Here is an 18,824-nt window from a genome sequence, read left to right on the forward strand (position 1 = left end):
TGACCAGAAGGGTTTCTTATAGGAAGCGACAGGTCAGCAGCAGCTGAGGAGTCTGTGAGGCAGAGGAGAGACTGCAAGCCAGGGACAGAGGCGATGAGAGCCGGTCCTGGCAGAGAATCAATCTACCCGGACATTGGGGTCGTAGGCTGTCCGGGTTATCATTCCCAGCAGCAAAGAACCAACCCACGAGGGATTTCAGGTCCCTTGTCCTAAGAAGCTTGGAGGCTCCGCCACACAGAGGGACCAGTACAGCGAGGAGAAAGCAAAAGGTACCCAAGGTCCGAGTCACAAGCCATACAGGCGAGAAGTACACGGCAAGCTCAGGGACGTGGGCTATTACACCACGAAGAGGGGGTAGTCAGAAAGAGCATAGAGAGAATGATAGGCCTACACACTCACCCTGACCAGTGGGGCTCCCCCGAATGCTCTCAGACACCCAGGCCCATTCCTAACCGGTACTACTGTTGGGTCATTAATAACATCTACAATAAAGACCCAGAAATGTTTTGAAACGGACTCTGAACTTTTACTATTGCGGCCGGCACTATCACCCCCAGCATCCACCTACACTGCCCTGAGGCCACACTCCTCCCGTGGGGAGTTATCCTACCCTTGAGCTGCACACCAACACCAGCCTCAGCGGTCTGCCTAGCAGCGGCCGTTATCCGTGACCGCAATCCACGGGTGGCATAGTCGGACATTCACAAATCTATAAATAGACTGCCACAACATTGGTCTGACCACCCTGAGCCATGGGACCGGGTTGCCACTACTAGCCCCATCAGCACCATACACCAGAAGACCCGGTTTCGAGTACCCCACGGTCCAGGGGGTGAGCCAAAATCATTTCAGGGTCCATCCTCCTGAAACTTGCAGTTGAACTTCTACACACAGGACACATCATCAATAAGATCTTTTTGCTATTATAATTTGCTCATGACACTTAACACCTTAGCACAAATGGACAGAACTGTAAGTCAATGCTGGAGTCTACAAGTGGGTGGAGTTCAGAAGATGAGTCTGCTCCATACGTAGCAGATGTCGGCTGTGTTATACAGCCTGTATCTGTCTGTAGAAGCTCCAATTGCTGCTGACTAACCATTTAGATGCTGTGGCCACTCACTGAAATTAAACGATTGTCACCCCTTGCGACGCTGTCACGAGATGTCAATGGTTTACCTTAGAAGCCTGGGGACCATTGAAGGGCCCATAGCTGACGTATTTACCACAGGGGCCAAGGCACAGGCTGGACTTTACAGTTATATGAAAAAGTTTGGACACCCCAATTAATCTTAAGCTTAAAGTTTTATAAAAATTGTTTTTTTTGCAACAGCTATTTCAGTTTGATATATGTAATAACTGTTGGACACAGTAATGTTTCTGCCTTGAAATGAGGTTTATTGTACTAACAGAAAATGTGCAATCTGCATTCAAACAAAATTTGACAGGTGCATAAGTATGGGACTTGCTACTTAAGGTGTTATAAAATGGGTAGGAAAGTGCAAGTGTTTAGATAAGTTTTAAAAGGATTTTTACAGCCTAGATATAAATATCATTGAGGACATATTAGTTAATGGTATGAAAATAACAAAATTTGGCATATTAACCTGCTGCGACATCCATATATCCAGCGCTGTCCACTCTGTGACCTGCACCAGCACCAGAGGAAACTCCTTCACCATTTTTCTATCATGGGACTCCCAAGGTCAGTGATTGCCTGCAGTGTCAGATGACTGGGCATCTGAAGAGAAGCATCCAAGTATTCCAAAAAATTACCCTCATGATAAATACCCCCCACCATGTTCCTATAATATTTAAATTAGAACTTATTCTTGTCACTTGTGTCAGATCCTGGGGGAAAAAGTTGCTGGACAAAGCACTTTTGGGAATAAAAAAATTTGTGCAAATTTTTTAAGTTCGTGATTTTCTACTTGTGGCCCTCCAGCTTTGAATTTACAACTGCAAACAAGACAGGTTGAGAGTAGTAGTTTTGCAAAACCTGGAAACTAGTAGTCTTTGCTCATGGATACCTTGGATGTTTGGATATTTGATCATCAGTAGAAGTCCCCAGCGGAGTGTGGTAGACGTTGTCTCCATTCCTGCAGAAAACAGGTTCCTCACCACTCGTGTCAGATTGCCATTGTGGAAATACGATTGGGGGTTTCCTGCCTCCTGCAAAATAAATCAATATATTATATACAATGAGCTAGGTACGGTACATTATCCCAAGTCCGGCTTCACACTTCAGAGAAATAATGACTATGATGCAACTGCTCTCCTGAGCTAGCAACTTTCTAGACATACAGTACAGACCAAAAGTTTGAACACACCTTCTCATTTAAAGATTTTTCTGTATTTTCATGACTATGAAAATTGAACATTCACACTGAAGGCATCAAAACTATGAATTAACACATGTGGAATTATATACTTAACAAAAAAGTGTGAAACAGCTGAAAATATGTCTTATATTCTAGGTTCTTCAAAGTAGCCACCTTTTGCTACTTCTTGGGATTTCTTGCCTTATAAATGGTATTGGGACCATCAGTTGTGTTGTGCAGAAGTCAGGTGGATACACAGCTGGTAGTCCTACTGAATAGACTGTTAGAATTTGTATTATGGCAAGAAAAAAGCAGCTAAGTAAAGAAAAACGAGTGGCCATCATTACTTTAAGAAATGAAGGTCAGTCAATCCAAAAAATTGGGAAAACTTTGAAAGTTGCTCACGTTATCAGGGGACCTCGGAGAGTCGAGTAAAAAATTCACCTAGATAGTGCATACTGATAGGCATTGTCAAACTGAGACAAGCCCCTTTAAATGTACAACTACGTACCAGAGCAGTATACCAATGGGTTATCATTGACCAGATTGCACAGATGTAGCAGCCACCAATATGAAGCTTGTGGTGGTTAGTGTTGAGCCACCCTCGTAGTGTTCGAGTTCGGTTCGTCGAACACCCGTGTGTTCGCCGAACTGTTCGTCGAACTGTTCGTCGAACACGTTCGAACACCGTTAAAACCAATGGCAGGCAAACAAAAACACATAGAAACACATAGAAAACACCTTCAAAGGTGTCCAAAAGCTGACAAACTGCTCAGAAGACACAACTAACACATGGAAAAGTGACAAGTACATATAGTCATGCGAAAAGAAAAGAGGTGGAGGAGTAAAAGGAGGGAAACACAGATATAGACATGTCATGCCCTTCTAAAATCCAAAAAGTGAGAAGCCGACACGTTCAGTCCGCTCCTGCCCGTGCCACCTCCGTGTCGCCGGGTTTGTGCCAGAGCCGCGGTGAACCCTGACAGCCAGCCCCCCTCTCCCAATACTGGTGCCTGTCCGCTGGTGGGTCGAGCGAGCGCCCCTGTGGTGGAGGCAGCTCTAAGCTTTTTAATTTAAATTGTCTCTCTAATTTGAATGAATACACTTTAAATCCATTTACAAGGATCTATTGGAGGGCAAGTCTCATGCCAGCAGCCGCGTAATTCCAGCTCCAGTAGCGTCCACTAAAGCTGCTGCAGTTAAAAAGCTTTTATAAGGATCGAGCTCGGCTGTCCACCGCAAGGCATCCTACTGCCAGTCCCAGCCCCTATGCCTTGGGGTGCCTCCTGATGCTCTTCACTGAGTATCCCGTGGTCCCGAAGCATTTCCTTTGAAAAAATTAAGTGTCCAAACTACAGGTGGTGTAGCTTGCTTAACAGCCGGGATAATCCACTGACTAGCAGACACTGCTACTAGGCACAAAGTATTTCGTGGGCTAGATGCAGTTAAAAATTTGTAATTAGATACTCTCGTTGGATGCTGAGAAAGCATTCGATAGAGTCTCCTGGCACGCCATATATGATTCTCTTAAAAAGCTTGGGGTAGGGGTCTAGGGGACCCTTTTATAGCCAAAATCATGGCCCTGTATCACAATACGCTACCTAGGCTGAAGATAAATGGAACTGTAGCACCCTGAGGGCTCGGTTGCTACAGAGGTATTGCACCTCACCCAGAGGTGGGATATCTCACTCTCAGGTAAGGATGGAGTGTGGATCAGGACCCGACACCTGCATGCATTACACCACATTGCCGTGGGGCAGGGCGACCAATATGCCTCTGAGATGGGCACGACAGTCCCTGTCCCTGGCTGGAGTGGGGGGAGGGAACACTGAGGAAGGGGAACCCTGTAGTGCAGGAGCAGGGAGGAAGCAGTTCCTGGGTGCATTGAGAAGGGAGTATAAAAGGTGGGCACCATCTTAGTTCAGTGCAGAGAAGTCTGAGCAGAAGTGGCAGGGAGCAGGGGCTCTGCATGAGCTCTGCTCCGGAGGCGGGCCTAGTAACAGAGGCCCAGGCCTGGAAGAGGGAGAAGGAAGGAAGAGGAGCGGAGAAGGCTCCAGGAATGAGGAATGAAGGGATCCCAGGGGTGCGGACGGGCGAGTCACCACCGCACGCCCGAATCCACCTGCGTGGAGGGGTCAGGCCAAAGGGGGAGACCGGTCCCCGAAACTAGTGGAGGCAGGAAACGACCCTCAGCTAGAAACCAGAGGCTGTGACATTTTATGTGGCGCAGCCCCTCGCTACACCCGCTAGGAAGGCACCACATAGGGTCAGGGAAACTGGCGCCAAGTTTACCAAGAGGAGGCCCGAGGCAGCCGGACAGAAGGGTTGGTAAGAAAGGCCAGACAAAGGACACACAAAGGGGTCCTGTGAAGCGCTCCAAAGTTATCTGGGAGTTGTCTGAGCCCCTCACCTGGTGAGCACAGTACGACGTGGGCAGCCGTTACCTGTAGACGTGGTCTGGATAATAAGAACTGTGAGTAAAGGCCCTGGACTGCATCACTGACTCCGTGTCGTTACTGCTGCTGCCCTGCACCATCACCCCCATCCTCCGCATACACTGCCCTGAGGCTATACTCCTCCCGTGGGGAGTTATGCTACGCTCTGCTGCACCCACAACACCAGCCTCAGCGGTCTGCCCTGCAGCGGCGGTTCACTCTGACCGCAATCCACAGGTGGCGTAGTCGGACATTTAAACATCAAAACCACATAAGTAGTTCCGCCACTGGTTTGACCACCCTGAGCCACGGAACCGGGTTGCCGCCACGAAGACTACAACCACCAGCATCCACCAAAAAGGGTCCGGCTCCGGGTGTCCCAAGGCCCAGGGGATGCATCAGAACATTTTCATCACCTTTCACAATCACCAATGGGACAAGGCAGGGATGTCCTCTGTCCCCTCTCTTAAACATCCTAGTGACGGAGCACCTGCTCTCATCAATTCGCCATAACCCCAATATTAGGTGGATTGAGGTGGGAGGCACCGAGTACAAGTGCTCTCTATTTGCTGATGATGCCCTAGTATATATCACTCAATCACATATATCCATCCATGCTGTTATGGCTGAAATAGATCACTTTGTTACATGGTCAAATTTTAAAATCAATGCAGCGAAGTTTGAGGCCCTCGATGTCTCCCTCCCCAAATCCATATAGGATTCCATCCAGTCCAACTTTCCATTTGCCTGGCCCTCACAGGGTATCAAATACTTAGGAATTCCTATTCATAGAGACCTCTCCCATCTATGTTATCTTAATTTTGGGCCCTTTATTGAACAACTCCATACAGACCACGGTTGGCAAGTTAGAACTGTAAGATTCACTACGTGAACCACTGGTGTTTTGTGGAAAAGCACATGTACACTGTGTTCCAAATTATTATGCAAAAAGTGTTTAGGAGTGATAAGGGAAGAATTTGTTTGTTTGTCAGTTAAACTCATTGATGGTGATGTGTGTCAGGGCTCTTCATATCACTGTAAGCAATTGCAGACACCTGTGCTAATTAGTTTTGCAGGTGTGTCCAATGAAAGGCAAGACTACTTAAGAAGGCTGTCTCACATTATTAAGCAGCCTACATTTTCTGCCAAAATGGGAAAGAAAAAGGATGTGTCGGCTGCTGAGAAGCAACAAATTGTGGAGTGTTTAGGTCAAGGCATGACTACAATCAACATTGTGCGATGATCAGGATGAAGTGTCTTGGCAATCAAGAAGTATGTATCTGATTCACAGTACACACGTGTGCGTGCTGATAAGGGCAAATTGAGGACTCTTTCCTACAGGCAATTTCGTCAGGTTAAAAGAGCAGTGGCAAAAAAGCCTTGTCATAGCAGCAGACAAGTTTTTGAAGCTGCTGGTGCCTCCAACATCCCCCGAACAACAAGATGCAGGGTCCTTCAGAGGTTTACAGCTGTGCATACGCCATCCTGTCGACCTCCTCTATCCACTTCACACAAGCAGAAACGGCTCCAGTGGGCCAAATTACATGAAGACTGATTTCAAAACTGTTTTGTTCACGGATGAGTGCCGTGCAGCGCTCGATGGTCCAGATGGATGGAGTGGAGGATGGCTGGTTGATGGACACCCCACGCAAACACGGCTACAGCGTCAACAAGGAGGAGGTGGAGTAATGTTTTGGGCTGGAATCATGGGGAGAGAGATTGTCGGCCCCTTTAGGATCCCTGAAGGCGCTAAAGATGAAATCCATAATGTATGTGGATTTTCTCAAACAGCACTTCCTTCCATGGTTCAAGAAGAAGAACCGTGTATTTCACAGCAAGATCATTTTTTTGCATGATAATGCACCATCTCATGCTGCACATAAAACATCTGCATCTCTGGCTGATATGGGCATAAAAGGGGACAAACTTATGGTGTGATCCCCATGCTCCCCTGACCTCTACCCCATTCAGAACCTCTGGAGCATCATCAAAAGGAGTGTCTATGATGGCGGGAGGCAGTTCACATCTAAGCAACAGCTCTGGGAGGGTATTCTGTCCTCATGCAAAACAATTGAAGCAGAAACCATCCAAAACCTGACAAATTCAATGGACGAGAGAGTTCAGAAGCTCCTTTCGAACAAGGGGTCCTATGTGAAAATGTAACATCACCTAGAATAAAGTTTTGAGTTGAAAACTGTTTGATTTCAGTTTCTAATAACCTGCTAATGCTTATAATTTCAAAAATGACCATTTTTTTGGTCTTTATTAAAATGAAAAGGTTGATCGAAAAGTTTGGGGGATCCAAGAGTGTGGCAACCCAGTAGTCATGATTACTTCGAATTCTGACAATATGAGGGTCATGTTGCAGGTAGTGCAGCAAGAAGGCACTTATGTGTCTTGCGCATCTCGGAGCCCCAAAATTATTTTCCGTGCTAGATGCAGCTAAAAATTATTATTAATTTTAAATCTGGTGGAGCTTAGTATAGATGGCCTAATAGGATCAGTGCTGCACACTGCTACAAAGCCCAAATTATTTTCCAGTCAAGATACAGATAAACATGATTAGTAATTTTAAATCTGGTGGAGCTTATTATAGATGGCCTAATAGAATCAGTGCTGCACACTGCTACAAAGCCCAAATTATTTTCCAGCCAAGATACAGATAAACATGATTAGTAATTTGAAAGCTTAAAACGGTTGGTAGGGTGATTTTAACCAATCATCAAGCTTTTACTCTCCCCAGGATGACACAGGGGTAGAAAAGTCGTTTCGGATCCATGATTTGTTCATCTTTATGAACGTGAGTCTGTCTACATTATCAGTGGAGAGCCGCATGCGCTTGTTTGTCAGCACACCACCAGCAGCGCTGAACACACGTTCAGACAGAACGCTGGCTGCGGGGCATGACAAGATCTCCAAGGTGTAAGTGGCTAGCTCCGGCCATTTATCCAGATTGGAAGCCCAAAAAGAGCAAGGGTCCAGTGACACAGTCATGGCTTCAATGTTTACTTGGAGATACTCCTGTACCATCGTCTCTAGGCGTTGACTATGTGTCAGACTTCTTGTCTCCTGTGGCCTTGCAAAGGATGGGCTAAAGAAGTGGTGAAATGATTCTGCAAAATTGATGTTACCAGCAGATACTGTGGTTCTGTTACGGTTTGAGTGCTGAACACTTGACAGTCCCACGGTTGGCAAGTTGGAACTGTGAGATTCACTACGTGCACCACTGGTGTTTTGTGGAAAAGCACATGTAAGACTCTGCAACAGTCTCTGCTGATACTCCTGCATGCGTGCATCCCTTTCTATGGCAGGAATAATTTCGGCAAATTTACTTTTGTACCGGGGATCTAACAGTGTGGCAACCCAGTTGTCAGGATTATTTCTAATTCTCACAATTCGAGGGTCATGTTGCAGGTAGTGCAGCAAGAAGGCACTCATGTGTGTTGCGCATCCAGGAGCACCAAGTCCCTGTTGTGTTGGTGGCGAAGTAACAATCATGCTTCCTTCCTCTGTCCTCTCCCCCCAACCTCGCACAACAGAAATGTGATCAAGGTCTCCCTCATCTGATGAGTCTTCCATCAGTTCGTCCTCCACTTCTTCCTGGGCTCCTGCACCTTCCTCACTAGTTTGGCTGCTACCATGCGCCCTGGTAAAACCATCTCCCCCACCCTCACATGCCTGCCGCCTTGGTGCTGCCGACCGTCTGGACCTTGCAGATGTTAGCCCTTCCGCATACAACTCCTCCTCCTCTACTTCCTCCACCTCCTCTTGTGCCACCACCTGACTCCGAATTCTGTTTAACATGTGCTCCAGCATGTAAATCACTGGAATAGTCATGCTGTTAATGGCATCGTCAGCACTAAACATCTTCGTCGCCATTTCAAAACTGTGCAGAAGGGTGCATAGGTCCCTGATCTGAGACCACTCCTCCAGCGTGATTTGTCCCACCTCTGGATCTCGTTGGCCCAGGCTATACGTCAGAACGTATTGCACCAGGGCTTGTCAGTGCTGCCACAGTCGCTGCAACATGTGCAGAGTTGAATTCCACCGGGTAGGCACATCGCATTTTAGCCGGTGAAGTGGCAGGCCCAACGACTTCTGTAGAGATGTAAGTCGCTGAGCTGCGGGATGCGAACGGCGGAAGTGAGCACACAGCGACCGTGCCCTCTGCAGAAGGCCATCTAGTCTGGGATAGTGGGCTAAAAATTGCTGGACAACCAGGTTCAACACGTGAGCCATACAAGGCACGTGTGTGACATTGCCCCGGCGAAGGGACGCACCCAGGTTTGCAGCATTGTCGCACACGGCCTTCCCTTTTTTCAGGTCCAGTGGAGACAACCATTCATGAAATTGGTTCTCCAGAGCTGACCACAACTCCTCAGCTGTGTGACTCACATTTCCCAGACATTTCAAAGTAAAAACCGCCTGATGACGTTGAGCCCTACTGCCAGCATAGTAAGGAGGTGTGCAGGATCCCTTCTGCGCAGTTAGAAAGCTTGTGGCATGACCAGACAGGCTTTGGGTGCAGGTGGAAGACCGAGAGGAGGTTGAGGAGGCAGAAGCAGTGGAGGAACTTTGACATAAAGAGGATTGACGCACAACTCGTGGGGACGGCAAGACTTGGACAGCAGCCCCTTGTCCTGCTGTCACCATAGTTACCCAGTGCCCAGTCAGCGACATGTAACGCCCCTGTCCATGCCTACTTGTCCAAGTGTCTGTGGTGAAATGCACCCTGTCACACACAGAGTTTCTCAAAGAAGCGGTGATGTTGTGTGCGACATGCTGGTGGAGCGCAGGCACACCTTTCTTTGAGAAGTAGTGCCGACTGGGCATCTGGTACTGGGGCACTGCGACGGACATAAGGTCTCGAAAATCCTCTGTGTCCACCAGGCGGAAAGGCAGCATTTCTGTAGCCAAGAGCTTGCAGATGGTGAAATTCAACCTCTTAGCTTTCTCATGGCTAGGAGGAAATGGTCTTTTACTTGTTCACATCTGAGGGACCGAGGGCTGGCTATTGTGCTTAGACGGGGTTGATAAGGGTGTCCCCGGCAAACTGCCGGTCTGTGAGGAAGATGCAGGCGGACATGTTAGGTTGCCTTGATCCAAAGGTGGTGCTATCGATGTCGGACAGCGCTCAACACCAGCTGGTGTTATCACCTCCAAAGAAAATGATGACCTGCCAATCACGCTGGCTGTTGCGGGTAAAGAGGTGGCAGGTCTGCGCCCCAAAACAGGTGTGACTGCTGTCCCCCCAGTCACAGAGGATGAAGAGGCCGCGGATGCACAAGATATGGCACACGGTGGTTGGCCCGGCCGGCTAGGCCGCATTGTAGCACACTGAGCTTCCCACTGCAACTTATGCTTCATGTCCATGTGCCGGTTCATGCATGAAGTACTCAAACTATGTATTTTTTGGCCTCTACTTAGCTTTTGCTGACAAATGTTACAGATAACACGAGTTGGGTCATCTTTATCGATCTGAAAAAATGCCCAGGCTATGCAAGGCTTAGCACCCATGCGACCTGAAGAGCTACCACGACTTGTGGTGAGAGGCAGAGTTGTGTTTGAGGATGCAGTTGTTGACGTGCTTCCAGTACTACGTCTCTGTCCAGGAAGGTGCAACCTGACCTCGTCGTCACTAGCATTCTCCTTCACCTCCTCTGCTGACCTCATCTCTTGGCTGACTGTGGGTTGACAGTAAGTGGGATCTCCAACCTCATCATCATCACCCTGTGCGTTATCACACCCGTCGTCCTCAGAGCCAACCTGTTCCTGCCCTGACAAAAAACTAAAGTTGTCGCTCCAATCAGGTATTTGAGTCTCATCATCGTCTTCCTCATTGTCTCCACCAACAGGAGTTACAGTTTGGGAATGAGGGTCTACATTATGGTCAGAACCTTATGCGTCTGGTCCTGGATCCGACTCATAAAGATTCTGGGCATCAGTGCAGATCATTTCCTCGTCTGGATTCACAGAAGCGCTGGAGTCGACCTCTGATTCCCAGGCTTTAGTATGAGTAAACAGCTCTGCAGACTCAAGCATCTGTTCTACCTCATACTCAGACGGGCAGCTGGAGATTTGGGAGCTGTGAGGAAGCAAGTGCGATTGGGGTGACACCTTTGAGGACTGGAGTATTTGTGATGTTGAAGTTGATGTGGAGGAGAGCCCTCTTAAAGGAGCACTTGATATCCGTTCAAGCACCTGCTGTTTTTGTGCCTCATCTGGAATTTGTAGCGATTGGCGTGGCCGTAAGAAAGGGATCTTATCACATTGTCTGCTTAAAGAAGTAGACATTTTAGTTTGGCTGGAAGATGGTCTTTCTTCTGCAGATGTTACTTTTGCTTTAACACCTACCCCACGGACACAACCTTTTTTCCCCTTCCCAACACGCCTATTCCCCTTTCCACCAGCAGCAGGCCTTTTTCCACTCATTTTGGTGGTTAACTAATTCACAACTCTGGAGTTGTTTGCACAAAAAAACAATGGATGGGAACCGAGCAGAGCTGAGTGGCCAAACTGTGGTATTAGGCCAAAACTATTGGCTGGGTTAGATGCAGAAAAAAATTATATTCAATTTGCAACCTGATGGAGGTCAGTATAGATGGACTAATAGAACAAGTCCCACACACTGCTAGAAGCCCAAATATTTTTTCAGAGGTAGATGCAGAAAAAAATTGTATTCAGTTTGCAACCTGATGGAGGTCAGTATAGATGGACTAATAGAACAAGTCCTACACACAGCTAGAAGCCCAAATATTTTTTCAGAGGTAGATGCAGAAAAAAAATATATTCAGTTTGCAACCTGATGAAGGTCAGTATAGATGGACTAATAGAGAAAGTCCCACACACTGCTAGAAGGCCAAATATTTTTTCAGAGCTAGATGCAGACAAAAAATTATTTTTAATTTGCAACCTGATGGAGGTCAGTATAGATGGACTAATAGAGAAAGTCCCACACACTGCTAGAAGGCCAAATATTTTTTCAGAGCTAGATGCAGGAAAAAATTATATTCAGTTTGCAACCTGATGGAGGTCAGTATAGATGGACTAATAGAACAAGTCCCACACACAGCTAGAAGGCCAAATATTTTTTCAGAGGTAGATGCAGATAAAAATTATTTTTAATTTGCAGCCTGATGGAGGTCAGTATAGATGGACTAATAGAGAAAGTCCCACACACTGCTAGAAGGCTAAATATTTTTTCAGAGCTAGATGCAGACAAAAAATTATTTTGAATTTGCAACCTGATGGAGGTCAGTATAGATGGACTAATAGAGAAAGTCCCACACACTGCTAGAAGGCCAAATATTTTTTCAGAGCTAGATGCAGACAAAAAATTATTTTTAATTTGCAACCTGATGGAGGTCAGTATAGATGGACTAATAGAGAAAGTCCCACACACTGCTAGAAGGCCAAATATTTTTTCAGAGCTAGATGCAGACAAAAAATTATTTTGAATTTGCAGCGTGATGGAGGTCAGTATAGATGGACTAAAAGAACAAGTCCCACACACTGCTAGAAGGCCAAATATTTTTTCAGAGCTAGATGCAGAAAAAAATTATATTCAGTTTGCAACCTGATGGAGGTCAGTATAGATGGACTAATAGAACAAGTCCCACACACTGCTAGAAGCCCAAATATTTTTTCAGAGCTAGATGCAAAAAAAAATTATATTCAATTTGCAACCTGGTGGAGGTCAGTATAGATGGACTAATAGAATGATGCTATGCCCAAAAGATTTTACTTCACTAGGTGCAGTAAAAAAATTGGTATTCTATACACAGGTGGTATATCTTGCAACACAGATAGGCTACTCCACTGACTAACACACTCTGCAATAGGCCAAAAAGGATTAGCTTTGCTAGATTCAGCCAAATGCTGTGAAAAAAACTTGCACAGCACTGGCACAGACCTGCCTAGCAACAACTGATAGGAACTGATGTAACCTAGTCCTGAAAAGGACTGCAATTACAATTAGTCTTTACTCCCACAATCTATTTAAGAGCACAGACCTGCCTGATAAAAGTCGTAGGAAATGCTGTAACCTAGTCCTTAAAAGGACTGCAATCACAACTATTCCCTACTCCCAAGCTATCTGTAGATTTGTGCGAAAATTGACTTGAAATTAACAAGGTATAGCGCACACAGCAACAGCGGTGCCGTCTAACACGCAGCTGCAGCAGTGAGAAAATGGTGGCGACGGGGAAAATGGCTTGGTCTTATAGGGCAAGGACATGTGACATACACTGCCAATGACACATGCCCTTGCTTGTGTGAAAAAAAGCACTTCGCTCCGTGTGTGCGCTGCTGATAGGCTGACAGATTGCACCTCCCCACTGCAAATGCGGGAAAGAGAAAAAAAAATGGAGATCTTCATTGTTCCTGCAGAGATCCATCCCCTGCCCCTCCCCCCACCCCGCTGTACACTCAAACTGCGTATTAACATTAATTTTCATCATCACTGAGAAAAAATCCAGTTATGATTTTGGTGCATGAACAGTTATCGAACATAACCTCGAACAGCCGAATTTTTCTCAAATCGTTCATGTTCGCCGAACGGCTCGAACACCGCCCAAAACAGCTCGAATTTGAGAATGGCGAACAGTTCGAGTTGAACAACGCTCATCTCTAGTGGTGGTAGCAGATATATTATTCAATGTGAATGAGACTGACTATGTTACTCAAATTAACGTAGCATAGCAGCTATCATGTTGGTGGTGGCTACATCTGCTGTTTATTACGGTGGTAACATTGGATTAGATGTCATATGTTCTAATCAATCACTATTTACTTAATATATAGGAATTTACATAGAAGAGCTGAATTTTAATTTTTATTTCACTGTTTCAGAAAATTATTTTCTGAGGTAAGCTAAGGAGAGCAGCTTGGTTTGGAGTTTTATTGGCAATGATTTATGGGAAAAACATGCAAATTAGCTCTTTTCCAGAATGAAAACTCACTAGTGACACCTATTACAGGTATATTCCAAGAAGGTTAATGTCCGAACCATTTAAGACAAGTTCCCATGATGAGTTGTTGGGGAGTTTATTATGCTGCGTAAGAAATGCAATGCCTTACAGTTCTAGGATGGACGGGATCAATAAGGAATCTCACACCGACTCTGCATTTTTCATGCAGGGTATCCTGAACCTGTGGTGCATTTTTGAGATTTGTAACTTATAAATTTCTCCTCCAGGTACGCCGAATTTTATGTGCAGATTTTCCCTATAGAATTGCATTAGTTGCTGTAAATCCGGAGGTAAAAAACACATATGCATTTTTTAGTGCGTTTTTCCTGTGAAACTTAATAAAAATACATGTAATACACACATCACTGAATAAATAAAGTTTTGCCAAAGCCAAATACCAGGAAGTATAACAAACAAAGCAGTTTTATTTAGAACATGACATAGCAAAAAGACAACGTTAAAAACACTCAAAAAATGCAATTAGCCTACTTTTGCTAATAAGTGCTGAAATCAGAGGCCTCTCATCCTGCCAAGTCATATCTCTTACTTTCTACTGAGGAGGAGTGCAAATTGTCTCTTCAAAGAGGAAGAGAACTAGAACTCTAGTGCCACCGATTTGAAGTAACAATCCTAAAAGTCAATATTGACCCTTTAACGAGACTTGGCTTTTATCCTAAGTCATGTGACAAGACCAGAAACTCAATTTGCAGACATTGCATTTCGGGGTACTGCCCCTCGTCAGTGCAAAGTGTGAGTTCTGGTTTGGCTGGGTGAGAGGCGGAGAGGCTCTTCCACTGAGGAGGAGCAAACACACTAAAAAATTGGTCTGCAAATAGAGTGTTTGAGTTGGCTTTTATTCTAAGTCAAGTGGCAAGGCTCGTTAAAAAGTTGACATTGACGTTTAGGATTGCTACCTCCAATAAGTTGCACTAGAGTTCAAGTCCTCTTCCTCTCTGAAGAGACAGTTTGCATGTTTACTTTCCCTGATAAGCATCGTTTGGCCTATAAGTCTCCTTACACCAGCTTCACATTCTGCCCCATTAGTATAAGGAGCAGCATCATCTTGTAAAGACTTAGGGCCTTAGGTCAAATGATCCATTGAAAAATACCAAGTGCCAGCAGTGCCGATCCATTACTATCTGCTCTTACTTCTGGTTCAGTCTATGAGGATTGGATTCTTTACCTGTTTCTGTCTCACAAGGAATGCATCAATGAAACTTCTCTGATCGTTCTCGTCCAAGTTCTTCAGATGTTCTACAAAAGTCTTTGTGATAAACTCACATTGCTCCACCACATTTTTCACAATGGTTTTGTGACTTCCGGGTAAAAGCCCCAGAAATGGGAAGATGTTGTACAACTGTAAAAAATAAAAGGAGAAATAAAATATTGATCTATAATACAAAAGAAGAAGATCCAAATTAGAATATTGCTTCCATCCATCTAACCATGAATTTTCAAAAAAAAATTACATCCATTTTCTTAGCTAGGGAGAGAAGGAAAGGAGGTGAAAATTATTTAATTCTAGCTTTTTAATCACTTTTTTTTTTTATTTCCAATTTTTTAATAGTGGCAACATACTCTGCATTACCTCTCCCAAATAGGATTCATGACCTGATTTCTTGGACATATTAGACTCTTATTTCAATTTCTGAGAAGTCATTTTATCTGTTTTCTTAGTTACACTGGAACTTAGGACTATTTATTTTTTACTATGGGTCTAAAAGCTAACAGAGGCAACTACCTGTCTGTTCTATCCGACGCCGGTTCAGAGCGGTAACCGACCACTCCTGCTGGCAATTCAGCTGCTGCACATCAACAGAGCAGCGCTCCTTGTTCAGGCCTGTTCTGTCAATAGGGTGTGGCTACCGGATATCATGCTGATTGATGGATAATACTGGATAACCCCTTTAAATGCTTATATGATCAGATCATTACAGGTTCAAGTCTCCTAATAGCGCCTAAATAAAGTAAACCATAAAAAGAAAAAAACATTATTAACCCTTTTCTGACATAGCCAATTTTTTTTTCTGCTTTTTACTTTTTTTCCTCCCCTTCTCTCAAGAACTATAGCTCTTATTCTTCTGTCCACATAGATGTACATTTATTGTGGCATGAGTTGTTCATTTGAAAGATATAATACATTTTTCCATAAAGTGTACTGTAAAAGAGAAAAAAATCAAGTGCTGTGAAATTGTAAAAAAAGCGTAATTCTGACATTTTGTTTTTTGGAAATTGTTTTTATTGTTATTGAACCCGCCTACTCTGAACCTGAATCTGAACCTGAACCTATTCTGTTAGAACCTCTACCCATGCTAAACCTGCTCCGGCTGTATCTGAACCTGAAACCACTTCAGCGGTACCTGAATCTGAAACCGCAGCGGCAGTACATGAACCAGCAGCAGTGTCCGTTCTGTCAAGTATCCCAGGTTTCCGCATTGTCTGAACCTACACCATTTTCCATCCTGTCAAGTGTTCCAGGATCCGCACTGTCTGAACCTGCATCAGCATCCAGTCCAGCCTTTGACTCTGAATCTGTGATCCTGACCCTTGGGGTCAGCTGCCGCAGTACTGTGGACTGCCCTTTGAGTGGTACCTGGCAGCCACCTGTAGTTCAAGCCTAACGCCACCATCAGGAGCTCTAGCGAAAACCAGGTGGCTGCTTAGCCATGCCTCTTCAAAGGTAAGCCCAAACCATGGCTCAGTGGGTTCACGATCCACATGCGCGACACACTGCCTGTTTTTAATCAATGCTTTACCTCAAAAAGTATCAGCTGTGATCCTGTGCTGTAATATCTATATTAACTTTTGCTTTCTCCCCTGCCCAGGAGCTGTGGCATGATCAGACCATGTAGGCTCAGACACAGACATTACACAGTACATAGCAGGGGCACATTTATAACTCAGGAGAGTAACATTTTTTTTAAACACATCCAATTGTGGAACTTATTATTATTCAAGGATCTATTAATTAAAATCTTGATTAAAATTAACTATGTTTTCATAGCATTCTGTCTCCGTGTTGCACTACCACTGAGGCCCCACTGCCGGGAGGGAATTAATTTTATTCCTGCCGCAGTGTTCAGCTTCCAATCATAGAAGTGGCGCCGGCAGGGCTTCAGTCATCGCTCAGTATATAGAGAGCGATGGCTGTAACTGTGACTCTGGCACTGACTGACAGTCGGCCCTAGTGCTGAGCGAGCAGTCAGTCAGGGCTATGGGTGCAGTTACAGCCACTCTCTATACAGAGCAGTGACCGAAGCCGCACCGACACCGCCCTTATGACTGGAAACAAAACACTGTAGCAGGAATAAAGTTCATTTACTTCCGGCAGTGTGGCTCTCAGTTCGGGCGCCACACAGTGTTAGAACACAATTAACTTGCAGATTAACCCCATATCTGTATGGTAAGCATTATTTTACATGACAGGATACTTTAAATTCATAAGACTTATTCAATTATGTACTCATCATCATCAAAATCAGTATAAAGAAATGTACAACATAAGAAGTCAACGATATTACCGCAACCATTGGCATTCCTGCAAGTCTAACGTTCTCATTTATTAGACTCAGAAGTCTCCTAAATTGGGGATCATTGTAGTCCATTCGATACCCCAGTAAAATGGATACAATTATGTTTGCAACAGCAGCATTCAAGATCATGATGTTGTCAAAAGGTTTTCCTAAATGAAATAATAATGAATCAAATTTAGTTATATGAGAGATGAGATGTTCCAGAGTTATCCCAACACCCAACAAGAACTATCATGTATGTCAACAGATAGTGAGCCATTTTACTGGCGGGATGCCCATCTATAGTGAACTCTCCACTGAGAACAATGGGACTTACAAAAACGTATAAATGATTACATGGAACAGTACGATATTGCTGGAGACTGAGCATTTAGATTATATTTGCCAACTCTTATATAACATCTAGGAGACTTCCTTAAATCCTGGTAGAGTCTACAAATCTTCCATGCTAAATGTTTCTGGAATCCAGTAATTCTGGAAATTTGTTTGTGCCTCTTTGAGAAATTGTGCATTTGTGAAGAGGCTGGAGATGGGGTAATAGATGTGGCTAAAACTGGGTTATGGCCTATAATTTTCTATGGAGGACTTTGCACAATACAAAATGTTAAGGCCGATTTACAATGGCTGACATTGGCTCATTAACAAGCCCAATTCGCTGTTTACACGTCTATTAGTATTCTCGTTCACTATTGTACTCAAACAAACTGAATAATTCAATATCTTTTTCCCCATATAACTCTACGTTCTCGGCAGCACATCCCCGTCTTCACAGGACAGAGTGCTCCCTAGAAGAATGATTTTTCTGACGGCATAAACAATTTGATCACCAGATAAGAAAGCGATGGATGATTGACCGAATGTTTACACTTGATGATAATCATGTATATAGAGTTTTGTGAATTATCATTCGCCGATTATTGACACATGAAAAATGGCCCAGGATGCAACCTAGTAACATTTGGCATTGGAATTTAGAAGTTTCTTAGATAACAAACTGCCAATGCCTCCTCCTGGTTTTGAAGTAGTGTTTCAGTGAAGTTTTCTAAGTTCTTTATTTATGTGTTTTAATAGTTTTCTATTGTCTCATTACACTCATTCATGTGTATTTTTTTAGTCAAGGGACAAGAGTAAACTAAACGGTTAATTGGACGCTGAACAAATATGTAATGTGGGTGCACAAGTAATGGCCTACACTTGCCTTCATGCTAATTAACAAAGTGTTACCTATTAATAATACACAGTTGAAAATGCTAGTGGGCTGTAGCCAGAGAGTTAACGTACCCTCTAGGGCACAGGCGCACAACCTGTTTTGGTCTGAGGGCCACATTGCCAGATAACCCCATTGGCCAAAGTAAAACATCATAAACATCACAATAGGATAAATATCTAATAGGTGATAATTCCATTTTAGGACTCTCATCTCTTAGGAGCCTTAAGGTCTATTTCTATCCCATTCACAATCCAGAAAGGAGACCGTGCATTCAGCTTTCTTCATTGCAGTTTATGCAAAATGCTGCGACAGTCAAATGTTTCCCTTCCCCAAAACACTACAATGATTATGGCAGC

General features: G+C 44.5%; 1 protein-coding gene across 1 annotated transcript in view; it reads right to left on the reverse strand.

The window, feature by feature from the left end:
- The window catches only part of LOC141258845 (cytochrome P450 2K1-like), a 58,171-nt gene that overhangs the window by 19,220 nt on the left and 20,127 nt on the right, over positions 1–18,824 (reverse strand). Inside the window, exons 4-6 of the mRNA XM_073674017.1 lie at positions 17,247–17,407; positions 14,909–15,082; positions 2,031–2,172 (exon numbers count right to left, since the gene is read on the reverse strand). Coding sequence (XP_073530118.1) covers positions 2,031–2,172; positions 14,909–15,082; positions 17,247–17,407 — 477 coding nt within the window. The remainder of the gene's footprint in view (positions 1–2,030; positions 2,173–14,908; positions 15,083–17,246; positions 17,408–18,824) is intronic.

This window comes from Phyllobates terribilis, unplaced genomic scaffold, assembly GCF_046119375.1.
Source record: "Phyllobates terribilis strain yellow unplaced genomic scaffold, ASM4611937v1 Scaffold_3__8_contigs__length_932513732, whole genome shotgun sequence".
Taxonomy (NCBI): domain Eukaryota; kingdom Metazoa; phylum Chordata; class Amphibia; order Anura; family Dendrobatidae; genus Phyllobates; species Phyllobates terribilis.